This window comes from Nelumbo nucifera, chromosome 1 (assembly GCF_055504915.1).
Source record: "Nelumbo nucifera cultivar China Antique chromosome 1, China Antique-T2T, whole genome shotgun sequence".
Classification (NCBI taxonomy): domain Eukaryota; kingdom Viridiplantae; phylum Streptophyta; class Magnoliopsida; order Proteales; family Nelumbonaceae; genus Nelumbo; species Nelumbo nucifera.
This window is the reverse complement of record NC_142649.1, coordinates 55,524,599-55,540,062: the sequence shown is the minus strand read 5'-3', so window position 1 is coordinate 55,540,062 and position 15,464 is coordinate 55,524,599. Positions and strand designations below refer to the sequence as shown.

The window sequence follows — 15,464 nt, the reverse complement described above, 5'->3', positions numbered from 1 at the left end:
GAGGACACTAAAGGAAATGGGAACCCCCAGAGGTAGGTTTCCTGAAATTAAATTTTGATGGAAGTAGTTTTGGGAACCCAGGGCCCTCTGGAATTGGAGGGGTTCTAAAGAATGAAAGCATAATGATTTTGGGAATGTACTCAAGTCCCATTGGGGTGTGTGACTCTGTAACAGCAGAATTGAAGGCAGTACTTTATGGGATGCAGAAATCTTTGGAAATGGGGTTTTGGAAGCTAATAGTTGAAGGCAACTCCAAAATAGTAATAAGTTGGTTTAAGCAGAACGAGAAGATTCCTTGGTTTTTCAGAAACAATTTCAAACAGTTTAATAGGTTCTCGGGGGATATGCAGCTGATATTTCAATGGGCTCCTAGGTCGGCAAATGGCTTAGCTGCAAAGCAAGGGGTAAACAAAGCAAAGTGCTTATGGGGCTCAATTGTGAGACTCATCATCAATTTGTCTATGTTTTCTATTGTTGGTAGCCAAGGCTGCCCATGTTTTTGTATTATCTTTTTTCTCCAAGTAATGAAATCTACTTTGATTACTGATCAAAAAAAACAAAAACTAAATATATTCAATCAAAGAATTCTTAATCCTATAACAAAAGAGCAAGGCTAGCCCACTGTCTAACCAAGGACAAACTTTCTCAAAGACCCCAAGTTCCCCAACTATGTCGAAGATCAAAAAGGCAAAAACAAATTTACTTGTTTTCAATAAATAGAAACAAATTCACTCTTAGGGCTTGTTCCTGAGAGGAATCTTATAACTTCAAGAGAAAAATGAGTATTCATTTCCCTCGTCTCTTATTTCTTAAAGAAGATTAAGCTTTATTCATTTGTAACAGTGCAACTTATCTGAATAAATGTACTTACCCATATTCATTTTATTTTCAGGATTCCCAAGTAAATAAAATGACATTTTTACCCATAAAAAGTAACTATTAAAATGAGTAAAATGGTCCCATCATGTTTTGTAAAAATTTCTTTTAACTAGGAAAGTTACTGAACAACCTAGGAGATGAGTAAGTTTTAAGGGTAATTTTAATGTGGAGTCCATCGCTTAATGCAAAAAAAAAAAAAAAACATAAGAAAGTTGGTCAATGGGAAAAATTTACCCATTGCCAAACTTTCCCATGCATATTTACATGCAATCGGGGCCTTAGAACTTTTCCAATAATACTCCAAAACACAAACAAAAATTCTAGTATATGAGATTAAAATGAATATTTGACCAATTTTAGAATTCAAAACAACATTATTTGCATTCAAAGTTCAAAAGAAAGAAAAGTTCACTGTTCATCAATACCAATATACCTCTTTATAATAATTGCACATTTGCACTTTCAAATGTCAGACGTCAAAGCAATCGAACAAACCCTTCAAAGGCAGGCTTTAGATGAAACTATGATATTTCAACTTTCAATAGTATTAGTTTCAATTTGAATTATGTTCATGAATTCTACAAGAAACTGATCTGCTAGTTACATTAGTATTGCAATCTCATCCACAGCACAGATCACATGAACATTTTCCTGCTCCATATGTAGGTTTTAATGGAGCCAAAATATTATCCTCTTCTATTAAACAACCGTCAATTGTCATTGGCTTTTCTGCTTGACCCAATAAACCATAAAAGCAAGAGAAATTGGGTTTGTGAGCTATAAAATAAAAACACAAAAATAGTTTTAAGTATTATGTTTATATCCAATACTATTCAAATCCAGCAAAAAAAGGACCATCAATGTCCGTAGGACATAACCTGTTTTAAAAGCCGGATGAAGATACCATTATCATTTGATTTCTCAAGCCCAAGATCGGATCAACCATATTTCTTTTCTTTACATTTAAGTCTTAGTACATGGAACAAAAATCAAATGCTTAGCCTAAGGGCCTCCACAACCACCTCCAGTCTGGTGCAGCATTGCGTCAATTTCATCACCATCCTCCATTTCAAGCTGCAATCCCCCAAGTCAATAAAAACCAATCACTAAATTGCAGACAATGATAGCCAAAATTCATGTAAGGATGATCAGCCTATCCAATAATATGGACTGCATACTCAATAAAAAGCAATAGCAATTAGAGTGACACATTAATGGAGATGAAAGCCACCAATGAGAAACATAGATGTACCATTTCCTTGAAAAGTGTGCAATACAATGATGCAAAAGAATGTCCCAGAACAAGGTAACATGATCAACCAATCCAATGATGTTTGGTGCACATTACCCAAGTAGCTAGAAGGTTCAGAATGTGGAAAAAACACGAGGTTCAATTTTTTTTGATAAATGAACATGGCGTTCACATTTGAAAAAGCACTGAACAGGCCCACGATAACACCAGAGGACAGGAAAGAGAACAATGTGGGATAATTCTTATTAATGAACATTCAATGTAACTTTAAGGAGGCCAAGAACAGAGGTTCCTGGAGTGGGAGTTTCTCCGTTGAGGCCTTGGTGCCCAGAAGTGGGAGCAGACATGGTGGATTGTCAAAGTAAAAAAGTGCTAGAGAATGTGCATGCTGTATCCTTTTTATAATTTTGAGTGTATCAAAGGCACCATATGGCATCACCCGTAATTAAGTATTTTAGTTATTATGTACTTCAAATATTTTGTTTACTTTCAAAAACTAACTATTCACTATGACATGGACGGGGGAACAAAGTAGGCATTGGGAATAAGGTAGCACGCATTTGACATTTGACAATGCACGTTGAGAATGACAATGTGCATGTCTGAGAGGTGGTTTTGAAGGGTTATCAAGCACGCCTGCTCCAGAATAGGGTACTTTAAAACACAGAATAGGGTTCATTAGTTACATAAGACAGTGAGGACTGAAGAGTCATTAGACATACAACTACAAGGAAAGAGGAAATAGTGGATTTGCATAACAAATGAACTGCTGTTCTGAGTAGGACCAACTTTGTCTTTTAGGACAACTCCAGTTACTAAAGTCAATAAAATAGAGCCACTTTTCCTTGAAGTTTGCATGCCTATCCGCATGTGCATATGTGTGCATGTTGCATGGACACTGACATGGGAATTGAAATCTGATGTTTGTCCAAGTTCACTTGAAAATATGAGAAAATATGAACTCATTGACATCTATGAAAAAGTATATACTATTAAAATAGCTCATATTTTTAAATTCTAAAATTAAATACCTGCAGAAAAAATGTTGCCTTTGCTAGTAGGTAATATTTGATTGAAAAATGACATTCATCTTTTATAGTTTGATGTTCATTTATGTCAAATAAGCTAGGAGATAAAAAAAAGGAAATGCTACACAAAGTGCCCTCAAGAATCCATGGCATGTCAGACTATGACACATCCATGTTGGAGACATCATCCATTAAGGAGAGTCCATGCAATACTGGAGAGAGAGAGAGAGAAAGAGTTACTTCATCTGGCGTCTGCTCTCCACGAAGGCGCCGGCCATCAAACAAGAATGCAATGGAGTTGAGATCAACCGATTGTCGATCACAATATGCATTCATGAGCTTCCGAAGTTGGGTGCTACGTTTAATCCTGAAAAATACTTCATTCCCATCCTAAAAATCAAACAATAACAGCAAAACAGAAAACAATGAGAGCAGCTTAATAGTTGAAGTGTTCAATGCTAAAGGAGGATATAGATTTCAGTATATATAAATAAATACCGGGTAGAAGTACATCCCATTAAAGGTGGTGTTTGGAAAATCTTTTCAGTACATAGGGGTGTTCAAATTCAGTTGTCAAACCGAAAACCGAACCGAATAAATCAATTCGGTTTGGTTATTTTGGTTTTTAGTTCGGTTCGGTTTTAAAATTTTAGAAGTTTTGATTTTCAGTTTCCAGTTTGGTTTGAGAAAAAAATCAACCAAATCAAACCAAAAACTGAATTAACCAAAATAAATACATATATTTATATTCTAATTATAAATATTCATATTAATATTAACATTAGTATTTATATTAATAATAATATATAATACGTATTTTAATTATAAATATTGATATATGTTAATAATAATTATTAATATAAATATAAAATACATTTTGATTTTAACTAACCAAATTAACCAAACCAAACCGAACCGACCGAATGAACACCCCTCTCAATACATCTGTCGGTCTGCAGAAAGCTCAAAAGACCAAAAATGGTCTTCTCCGCTTGGTATCATGTAGACTGAAAGACCAAAGACAGTGCACAGAAGACCAAAAAAGCTGAAAATCAGGAAGCTTCAAATGAAACTTTTGGTCTTTCCTATTTTGAATATAGCCTTCCCAGCTGTTTTTAACAGAACGGTAGACCATGATACGAATCAAGCATCCTGGACAGTAGACCCTCAGATTTTTTTTCCTAGACAAATGGGCCACATAATGGGGGTAGTCCTCCCCAAAACCGTCCAACCCTGGTTAAGGCAGGATTCAACCCTATGTCTCCACTAGGACCAAGCTATATAATAGGAGAATGAATCCAAACACAGATAAAAGGGGCACCATCATATACATTGATGAGAATATTGTTTAGAGAATAACAACATATTCAGGGACCTACTTAACAGCTCAAGGCTTTAGGTTGAATGTTCCTTGAGATGGTAGTGTTAGAGAATCAAAACCTATTCATAGACTGTTCAATCTACAAGCTTAAGCTATTAAGTGAGGTTCCTGAATAGGTTTTTATTCTCTAACAAATACAATTACCACTGCTGCAGTAAAGTTTTTTTTTTATTTTGAGTTTGGCAAGATAAAGGTTCCTGGAAAGTGTCCCAGAGACAGTAAATTAAGCAATTAGCTAATTAACTAGCCCATTATATTTCATCAGAACAAACTGTTAAGCACCACTAGACCCCTTTTCTTTATCAATTGGTAACTGACCATCACAAGAAAATACACAAAAAAAAACTTTTCTGGACAATAACAGGCATCATTTTTTTATGTCAGTATACAAAAGGGTTCAGCACCACTAGACCCCTTTTGTATGTGCATCAGTGCATATGCATGCGAACATATATTTTGGGAGGAAAATAGGCGGTTAAATCTGCAACTAAACTAAAAATGAAGGCATAAAACAAATGTATGCAAGGCTACGCCATTCAACACGAGTTTGTGTAGTGTCAATTTGATAACCAGAAAATATGCAATCTACATCATGAATGCATTGATGTTCATATAGCATATCTATACATACACTGATCAAAACAATCCTTAAGGGGCTCAAATTCTTATGCACCTACCATCTGGCCTACAAAGCTTTGTAGAATCCATCTACTTGGAAAAGCCAACATCACATAGTTCATATCCCTTCATTTTGATGCTCAAAACATGTGAAGCAAAGGTCACAGTTGACCATAAATACGGGACAAAAAGGTTTTGTGCACAAAATAGGAATCAATCAAAAGAATATCCTAATAAGATAGGTGTTTTAAAAGCGCAAGGGGCAATTTGCACCCAGCACACAAGGCAAGGGTGCATGGCCTTTTTGAAGCAAGGCACAAAAATACAAAAAATAAATAAATAAATAAAGCCAGAATTTTCAAAAAATGCCAAAATTTCAAAAAAAAACGCAAAAAAAAATCAAAAGGTATTAAACATAATATTAATAAAAAATATAAACTTAAATTTTAAAATAAATGTTTTAAAAAACTATTATCTAAAATTTAAATACATAAGCACAACATGTAAAGTGCATTCAAACAAAAATTTAAAAATAAAATCAAGCATATAAAACATTTTCAAGCATGTAAAGCTTATGATCTCTTATTTCCTCAATTGCATTACTTCAAATAGCTCATGTGATGTAAAACATCTTGAGTTCTTGATTCTATGAGTCGCCTTTGTACCAAGCCCCTCGAGGCAATCCCAAACAAATCCATGTTAGGGTCTTAAATTCTTAATCCTTACAAAAAAAAATGATTTTATACTATTAATTTTCTTTTAAAATGATATTTTACTAGGATGAATGAATGAACAACATTAGAAAAATAGGGGCTTTGGGCTGAGGTGCACACCTCAGCTGTTAGGTTCAAAAAATAACAGAATGCAAAAATATTAATAAAAAGGCATACACCTGGGCTGAGGCGCAAGGCACACCAGGCACACACCTTTTGAAAGGTATGTGCCTCGCCTAAGCACCTAGGTGCGCCTCAGGCGCACCTTTTAAATCACTGAATAAGACTACAAGCATGGCTTCAGAGCTAATTAACCATAACAATGTGACAAAAGAAACCTGTAAAGTTCAAGCTGACCATAGGTTTGCAAAAGTAGAAGAGATCAAGGATCTTGTAATAAATGTGAGTGTAGCCTCCTTGGGTGGCATTTGGTATCGCTGAACAGAACCAAACGCTGAAAATATTGCTTTTTCAGCAATCGGTGATCATTCAGTTGCACCTCCGAACATACCCTCCGAATGCTGAAAACACCTCCAAAAATTTCAGAGGTAACAGACTAAATTTGTTTCCCACCGATGTGTGATGGAGAGCAAATAGGAATATTGGTCCGAGCTTGCACATGGTCACAACCTAGATGAAGCATCTTGAATAGGGGACGTGGCGGCTCTGTTTCTGCAATAGAATGCACAAGGGGCAGCAACCTGAAGAAAGGTGGTGCCAAAAGCCCAAAAACATTGAGCTGTTAACCTGCTCACTGGCAATAGAGGAGGAGAAAGAGGGCACTGGGCACAGTAGTGCTCACTAAAAACAGAGGAGAGAGAGGACATGGTCATGAAAAAATGAAAGAATAAGAAGAAAGGGGGAGAAAGAGATAGAAAGAGAGGGCACCAGCAACAGAGTTCAAATGTCTGTTCACTGGCAACAGAGGAGAGAGAGGGATCAAACGTGAAGAAGGGGAGAGAGAGAGAGAGAGAGAGAGAGAGATTGGGCAGAACCATGGAATACTTACCATCACAGATCGCTGTTCAGTCATGGTGCAAGAGGTTGAAGACAACCTCTAATTTGTTTAGTTTTATTTTTTATAATATTAATATTATTAACATTTTATAAATATTATTTTATAATATTATTATTTTGATAATTTTAATCTTATAATTAATATTGTGAATCTTATTTATTATTTTTAATTTTCTAATTTTAGTATTTCTTAATATTTAACATTTTTATTATTTTATAATTTTATAATATATAAAATTTTAATAATTTTTGTCATAAGTGAGAATTTGAGGGGTAAATTTGTAAAATGCACATTTTTCAGATGTTAGATCATTCAAATTGTCGAATATCTTAGTCACATTCAGATATCTACAAAAGTAGAAGAGCAAATTTTCTTCGGAATGCTTTCAAGGCTTTTTTGGAGATTTTTTCACTTTTCAGACTTCAGAGTTCAGATTTACCAAACGCCACCTTAGAACTCAAACGAAAAAATGGAAGCACAGCAGAAAGCAGTAGATTTCTGTCATACTGCCCAATGATATCTTTACCTAAGACCACTAATATTAAGTAGACTTTGGTCTATGATGCAGTAAAGGGTAATGAAACCTATTGTTTGTCATCTTTAATAAATAAAGAAATAACGAACTTTCAATTTCGATTTTGATAACTCTCTCTTACCCAGTTAGCAGCGGGAAGTTTTGCAACTATCCTACCAAAGCATGCTATAAATAGAAAGCTAGCCACCATCTATAAGATATGCATAATAGAAATCTCAAGTGGGAGAATAGCAGGGGCCATCCTGCATCCTTAATAATAGAATGACAATTTTCTAACTAGAAACCATCAACAACAATAGGCTAGTAAACCGAATTATGTAAACAGAAAAGAGAAATAATTACTAAAAAGCAGGACCAGCACAAAAAAATGAAAATTTAAAAAAAAAAACAGTGTGGAAAGGATGGTTGATATCTTCAGAAATTTGAAATTAAGCCAACATGCCTAACAAATTTGAATCAATAATCAAGTAGTCATACTCTTATTGAAAAAAAAAACTAATACTCTTAGAAAGGTAACCCTTGTTTACTATATGAAAACATGCCTTCCCTTCAATGAACATTCCTTTGATATTGAATATTTCCTTTCAACGCATCCAAAATCAATAACTAAAAACTATGAAATTGTATGGAGTCCATAATCCACACTGTAACTCCAAACCCAACTAGAAAAACAGCCAGACCCAAATAGGAAGGTGGAACAGCAATGCATTGATAGGGCACGTATATGATAAGTTGCTAACTAGAGCTAGCACCCACCACCAAGAGCTAGGAGCCAAGGGCACCAAGGTATCATACGATACAAACATGCAAATATGCAGATTTCTTCCTCCAGTCACTGAGCAAGAACAACAGCAAGGTTTAATGTTTCAGAGGCAATGCAAACTCCAAACCGAGAACCACTAATTAATTCCTCGCTTCCCTCCAAACCCCAATCACAACTTCAACGTTAAAAACCTAAACAAAGAAAACATCATACACGTTTCAACATGAAAACTGATCCAACCATAAACATTGATCTACACGAACATACAACCAAACAATCAATTATCAAATCAACCGACCCAGAAACAATAATCAGCAATTATGATAAAGGGTACCCAAAATACAAGAAAAAATTAAAAAAAATAAAAAAAAAAACTTATATAATAACAACAAATTATTTTTAAAACCCTAAAAAAATGGGGAAAAAACAACTGAAGAATGGGAGAGTATTCTTCACCTGGCCCTTGACCTTGAGATTGATGTGAGCCGACTGGTCCGTCGGCTTCTTATCCTCGTCCTGAGATGGGGCTGCAGACATTTTCGGACCAGAAAAGTAGGGTTTTTGCTTCTGCAAGTCGAACAGCAGACAAGGGGAAGAAGAGCCACGAGTCTTTAAATAATGAAACCCTCCTCGTTGTATACGTCAACCAACCCAAGTAAAACCCTTAATTAAAATAGGATTTCGAATCCGGGAATCGGAAGGAAAATGGCAGGATCAGGAATACTTGATTCGCCAGAAAAGCTGTTTGGTTTTCATTTCCATGGTGGAAGCAAAAAAGGACGGCTGTAATTGGTTAGTTTGGAATCTGACGGCTGGGAATTTTGAAACGGTGGGTATCTTGTGGATGGAATAGGCTTAGAAGTCATTTTCATGCTTTTTCTTTTGACTTTCTACGACTTGTATAGTTGTACCTTTGAAAGCAATTCTACCTTGTGGAGTTATGAAAAGACATTTTAACCCCACTTTTTTTTTTTCATTTCAGTTATAAGTGCAACTTGGGCCTTGTTGGATCCGGCTGATGTCACCCAACTCAATCCTCAACCAGGTGAACTTTAACCTGGCCTAACTAAAACCAATTTGAATTCCAAATAAATAAATAAAACCAAGTTGGGTTGAACTTGATTTCTGACCACCTGGTTTTTTAAAAACCCTAACCCAAACGAGCCCAATTTTGGGTTGAGTCAGTTGGGTTTCCAATGGGGCCACACCTTGTTGCACCCAACAGATTTTTGTGATAACAAAGATTGGTTTCTTTGTCTTTTCACCATTGGGAATGTGCCCTAATCACTTCCTTCTTGGAGAGTGATTTTGATTTCTTAAAAAGTGTTCTGAATTTTTATTTGCTTTTTTAAGGGTTGGATTCATCCTTATCCACATAGAGTATGGGTCTTTGTTTACTACAAACCATAAGAATGGATCTCCTGTCCAAATAGCATCACATGTGCAAGTGGGGGGCATGGTATTCTTTGAATGAATATGACAATTGATAACTTCCTCACGGCTCTAACTAGGCCTACCCCTTTTAATATTATATTATTATATAAATATACACGTAAATGTGTATATATATAAATATATATCATACATACATACATATACATATATACCGGCATATGCTACAAAAGCACAATACACAATTGGCTATGTAACTCAATCATAAATTAACACATCAACAATTCATACAGTTAATAGATGTATCTGCAACTTATGTGTTTATTCATGATTGGGTTACATAGCTTGTTGTACATGTCTGGCTTGAGTTGAGATCTGCTCCCCACAAAATACACTCCAATATGCTTCTAATATGATCTGACATCACACAACTCACCATGAGAATGGGACCCACCATGTATGAGACATGCAATCTCATCATGTTGGAAAATATTTTGTGGGCATTAAATTTGGACTCATGTTATTTATAGCACATCTTGTGCATATTCTTAGCAAATTCATAGCTATGTTTGGTTTGATAGAAATAAGAGAGAAACCAAAAGTTGAGAGAAAATTGTTAACAAATTTTGTACATCAAAAACATAAATAGAAAGGCCATGTTTCATACTTGTTTGTTGTCATTGATGAGATCATACTTTTGAAACGGCAATCATGTTTGAGTTGTGGGGCTATATAGATCATGGTGTAAGCTGCATAGGTAGCGCCTTGTTTAGTAGCATATCCAAAATAGACTCCTACCTGTATTGGAAAATGGGGTGCTCACTTTAAGGCTATGTTTGGTTTGGAAAAAGGTTTCCCTACCTTTTCCTTCCTTTCCCTGCATTTTCCTTCAAATCAAACATAGCCTAAATGGAATTTGGATCTGCTAAACTGCTCCTCACGGCCACATCCCATTATGTATTGGGAACATCTCCCCATGAATAATAAATACAAGTATGGGGGATGTTCCCCATGTGCGGCTAGGACATGCTACGAGGTCAGTGTGAGGAGCACTCTTGAAATGGCACAATGTTCTGTATGTATGATGCATTTGAAAGGAGTACAGCTATTGCTAAATGTGATTTGTAAATCATACAATTCATTAGCATTGCTCATATAAGATTATGTTTGGTTTGAAGGAAAAGGTAAGGAAAGGAAGGGAAAGACAAGGAAACCAATATAAGGTTTGTAAACGTTTCCCTACCTTTCCCTACATTTTCCTTCAAACCAAACAAAATCTAAAAGAAAAGAAGTAAGAAAAATCCATAAATGAAAGTTCATTGCCATGGTAATCAACTACTTTTGCTGACCTGTAAGTGCATGTGCTATGCATATGTGCAAGTTAGTATTAACCATGTATGGTATATGATATTTGGCTTGAAGTTTTTACAATTTGCATAGAACCCAAGGTAGTATTAATTTGTTGAATGAATGGGATATAAATTCCCCCAAATTTGATCTTACTGCATAGTAATAAAGACTAAGAACCCCTTAGCTATCTTGTTGGAGTAATGGACTAAATAAGTAGATATGGACCTATCCTTCGGCATTTTGTTATATACAAAGTCAAAGTAGCTGCTCTCAAACATGTTTTCATGCTTCTTAGCATAAGGTTTTTACCATTACACTTTAGGAAAAAAATATTTAATTAATGGACAAATATTTACAATGTGATTTTAGACAATTAATATATTTGAAAGGATAAAATATTCGTGGTGGATTTTTCGGTTATACCATGTCAATTATTTTTGTTGATCATTAATAGTGATAATTAATATGTATGGTGATGAATTGACATGGACACTCAAATTAAGTGTCTACTTAAAAAAAAAAAAATATTTATAGATTAGGAGTGAAAAGACTACAAATACAATTATGTATAATACAAATTCATACAAAATAATATAAAATACAAGGCTTTGCACTATACATATTTATATTTGTACTCCTTCTGAACTGAGGCTAAAGAATAGAGCTAGATACAAATAATGTAGCGGATGAGTAGTTTTTTTTTTTCAAAGATGCATTTCAGTCTTGCACTACAAGGACTATGGGTAAGCAAATGGGTAATTTCTATCTAGAACCAATCAAGAACTGGCCTTACCCATTATTAGGTAGGGTCTATTCCAAATTATTGGGACTACCCCCCCCCCCTAGAGAGCTAACATTGGTTGGCCTTGGTAGAATCGGCTTTGGTTGACCTTGATGGAACTGAACTTGACTTGAAATAAAATCCCAAAATACTTTAAGAGTGTGAAGATTTGAATCCAAGCACTCATGCTTACAAAAATTATGGTCTTATTTGACCATTAAGTTACTTTAGTGATTTGTTCATTTTTCTTCAATTTGGTATTGGAATGTGTATAATAAATAATGTAAAAGGCAATACTTACAAAATTTAAATTATAATGATAGGTTTGAACTATATATATTAATATATTATGATAATATTCATATTAAATTACCCAATTTAATCAATGAAGGAAATATAAGTTTGAACAATGTCTATTATTATATATTTTTTGGGTGGGTGTAAAGAAAGAAAAGTTCCACAGGTATACCTTGGAATTGACCATTGAAATGCCAAGGCCAAAATTGGTATTGGAACCAATATTGACAATTGACAAGGTGGGTTATAGGTTTTGCATTGGAACTAAATCGAAACTAACCCATGCTTAGCCCTAATAAGGCCCATAATTATTTAATACATGAGAACAACTACAAGTTATTGGTTATGCTTTTGGATTTATCAATGCATCTTTTGCCTTAATTATTTAATGAATAGTGTATTTCTTAGATTAATTCATACTTATGTCTGTTGGTCATGACACTTCTAGTTTTCATAAAAAAATTGTAACTAAATGAATGTGACATCTTAGGAGTTGATATTGTACTTATTGACTTTACCAATAGGGTTGTAATCATATCAATTTGGGTTGGATATGGCAAAATCTGGCTATCATCTGATTATGGAAAGCTTGCATATGAATCCAATCCAAAATCTGATCGGATTTAAAGACTTTGGATTAGAATTTGCATCCTAATGGGCTTGGATTGGATTTAGATTTAATCTGACTCCACTTTAATTTTTGTTAAATACAAAAAATAAAAAAAATAATTATTTCTCAACTTTTATATATAATAAATTAATATAAAAATATATATTAAATTTATTATATATATTCATATATAATATAATGTATAAAAACATATTTTTATAATTTTAAATATAATTATATAAAATTTATATATTAAAATCAATAAATATTATATTATAACCGGATTCAGATTTTAGTTGGTTTAAATGGAGTCAATTTCGATCTGACTAATTAATCCAATGTAGAATAAAAGATCAAACTTGATCCACTTACATAAATATATCATCTGAATCCAACGTAATTGAATCAAATGTTTTTGAGTATCATTGACAGGCCTATTTATCAATAAGATATTATGAGAATCCACCAGTGAAAATAATGCACAATACCTTATAATAATGTCAAGACTTAGACTACTTGTAGCGCATGTTTTATAGCCTAGAAGAAAATTTCTTCCACCCTTCATGTAACGAAGTAATGTAAAGGGTCATAATTTTTAGTCTCAAATGAACTTAGAAGGGTTTATTTGATGTTGTGTTCTAATGCTCGAAGCATGGTACATAAACTATTAGGGCATTGGACTCACACAAGTCCAATGTTTTCATGTCCCAATTTTAACATTTCTGCAATTTGTTTATAATGTGCCAATTACACTTTGATGTCACTAGAAAACACTTTTTGTAATGTTTGAAAAATTATGGCTTCAAAATGAAACCTATTTTTTATGTAGGTTAAGCATTTTTGAGCTTGGCTTAGGTTCAATACTATAGGCTTTGCCTAGCCTAGATATTATAACATGACACATAATATATATTATAATAATTTATACTATACAAAGTAAAACATAAATTTTTACATACATATGTTATATAATATAAATAGATAAAATAACGTAAAGGCTGAAAATAATCATAAAGCAGTCAAGAATTTTTTTCTTTTTTCTGAATTTTTTATTTTTTATTCAATGTCATTTTTGAAACAACCAATGAGATGCACTTTCCAATAACCTAAATAATCACTTCTCCTAAAATTTTTCCTATACTACCTCCCCCACTTTCTCCAAAATTATCTCTAATTTCTATTTATCTTCTAAATTATCGCTAATTTCTATTTATCTCCAAAATTATCTCTAATTTAGTAGAAAGTTTCTCTCCTAAGTTATCTCTAATTCCTATTTATCCTCTCCCCTACTTTTTATCTATATCTATCTAAAGAAAGTTTGGATTAAAAAATTTAAGAATTATTTAAATATTCTAACAAAATTATATAATAACTTTAAAATATTTATTAAAAACACAAAAAAATAATTTTATATTTTTACAAAATATGTCACGAAATTATGTACTAACAATTTAATCTATGATGTTTTTTCTGGATTATCAATTTAAATGTTTTTTAAATATTTAATAATATTTTACAAAATTAATAATGAAATTATGTAATAATAGTATAAATTATGATTTTATGGATAATTAAATTCAATAAATAATTAATATTTTAAAATTTAAACATTTTACATATTATTTAAGTATTTAAATTACAAAATATTTGACATAACTAGATCTTAAATAGTTAAAATATAGAAATTATGTAATAAATTTAAAAAAATCTGACATGTAGAAAAATAATTATAACATAATATTGTAAACAACTAATTTCACTTATATCAAGTAATAATTCAAGAAAATAACTTTCAAAAAATTAATATTTATTAATAATAATTTTAAACTCTTAATCAGTATTTATTATATAATTATATATTAAAACTAATTTTTATTTATTGTTTTCGTAATAGATGTATTTTGAATGATTATGTATAAATTTATTTTGTTTTATTATTTAATAGAAAATTTCAATAGTTATTGGAGATTAAACTACTATTATTGAAAATTTTAAATTTAATTTATTGTACTTATTGTTTTTATTGTATTTTTGTTATAACTTATTGATTAATTAATATTTATTAGAGATTAAACTATTATTTGAGATTATACCATTTATTGACTAAGTTAATATATTTTTAGTACTTATTGTATTTTTCATTACCAATATATTTTCAATAATTGTGTATTTTTTATATAAATTTTCAATAATTATTGGAGATTAAACTATTGTTATTTATCGGAGATAAGACTATTAATTTAGCTAAAATGGGTCGATTTTCACAAAAGGTCAGTCGGTTCAAAATATTTAAACTTAAAAATTTAATTTAATTTTAAAAATTATAGTGGAATTATTGAACAATAAATTTAAAAATTAGATTTATGAAATAAAATATTTTAGACTAAGAAATATGAGAAATTTCTCACTTTTCATTAAAAATTATATTTTAAATATAAAATATTAATAATGAAATTATGTATATAGTATAAATTATGATTTTATGTATAATTAAATTCAATAAATAATTAACATTTTAAAATTTAAACATTTTACATATTATTTAAGTATTTAAATAACAAAATATTTAACATAACTAGATTTTAAATAGTTAAAATAAAGAAATTATGTAATAAATTTAAAAACAATCTAAAAAGTAGAAAAATAATTATAACATAATATTGAAATAAATAATAATTTAATATTTTTACATAGTATTGTAAATAACTAAGTTCACTTATATCAAGTAATAATTCGAGAAAATAACTTTCAAAAAAATTAATATTTATTAATAATAAATTTAAACTCTTAATCTATATTTATTATATAATTATATATACTAAAATTAATATTTATTGTATTTAAGTA

The 15,464-nt window shown here is 31.8% G+C and overlaps 1 protein-coding gene across 1 annotated transcript; it reads right to left on the bottom strand.

The window, feature by feature from the left end:
- Positions 1 to 1,657: 1,657 nt before the first annotated feature.
- On the bottom strand, positions 1,658 to 8,821 carry LOC104586016 (small ubiquitin-related modifier 1-like). Its single transcript, XM_010243107.3, has 3 exons — positions 8,644 to 8,821; positions 3,400 to 3,549; positions 1,658 to 1,953 (listed from the first exon to the last, which is right to left on the bottom strand). Exons 1-3 carry the CDS (start codon positions 8,722 to 8,724, stop codon positions 1,882 to 1,884), a joined length of 303 nt encoding a protein of 100 aa, XP_010241409.1. The 5' UTR covers positions 8,725 to 8,821; the 3' UTR covers positions 1,658 to 1,881.
- Positions 8,822 to 15,464: the final 6,643 nt, after the last annotated feature.

Excerpts from the sequence above, each read along its gene's own strand:
- LOC104586016 (XM_010243107.3), bottom strand. The coding sequence starts at position 8,724 with ATGTCTGCAGCCCCATCTCAGGACGAGGATAAGAAGCCGACGGACCAG. Across the intron at positions 3,550-8,643 it reads ATCTCAAGGTCAAGGGCCAG|GATGGGAATGAAGTATTTTT; the intron begins GTGAAGAATACT and ends TTTGATTTTTAG. Across the intron at positions 1,954-3,399 it reads GAGAGCAGACGCCAGATGAA|CTTGAAATGGAGGATGGTGA; the intron begins GTAACTCTTTCT and ends GGGGGATTGCAG.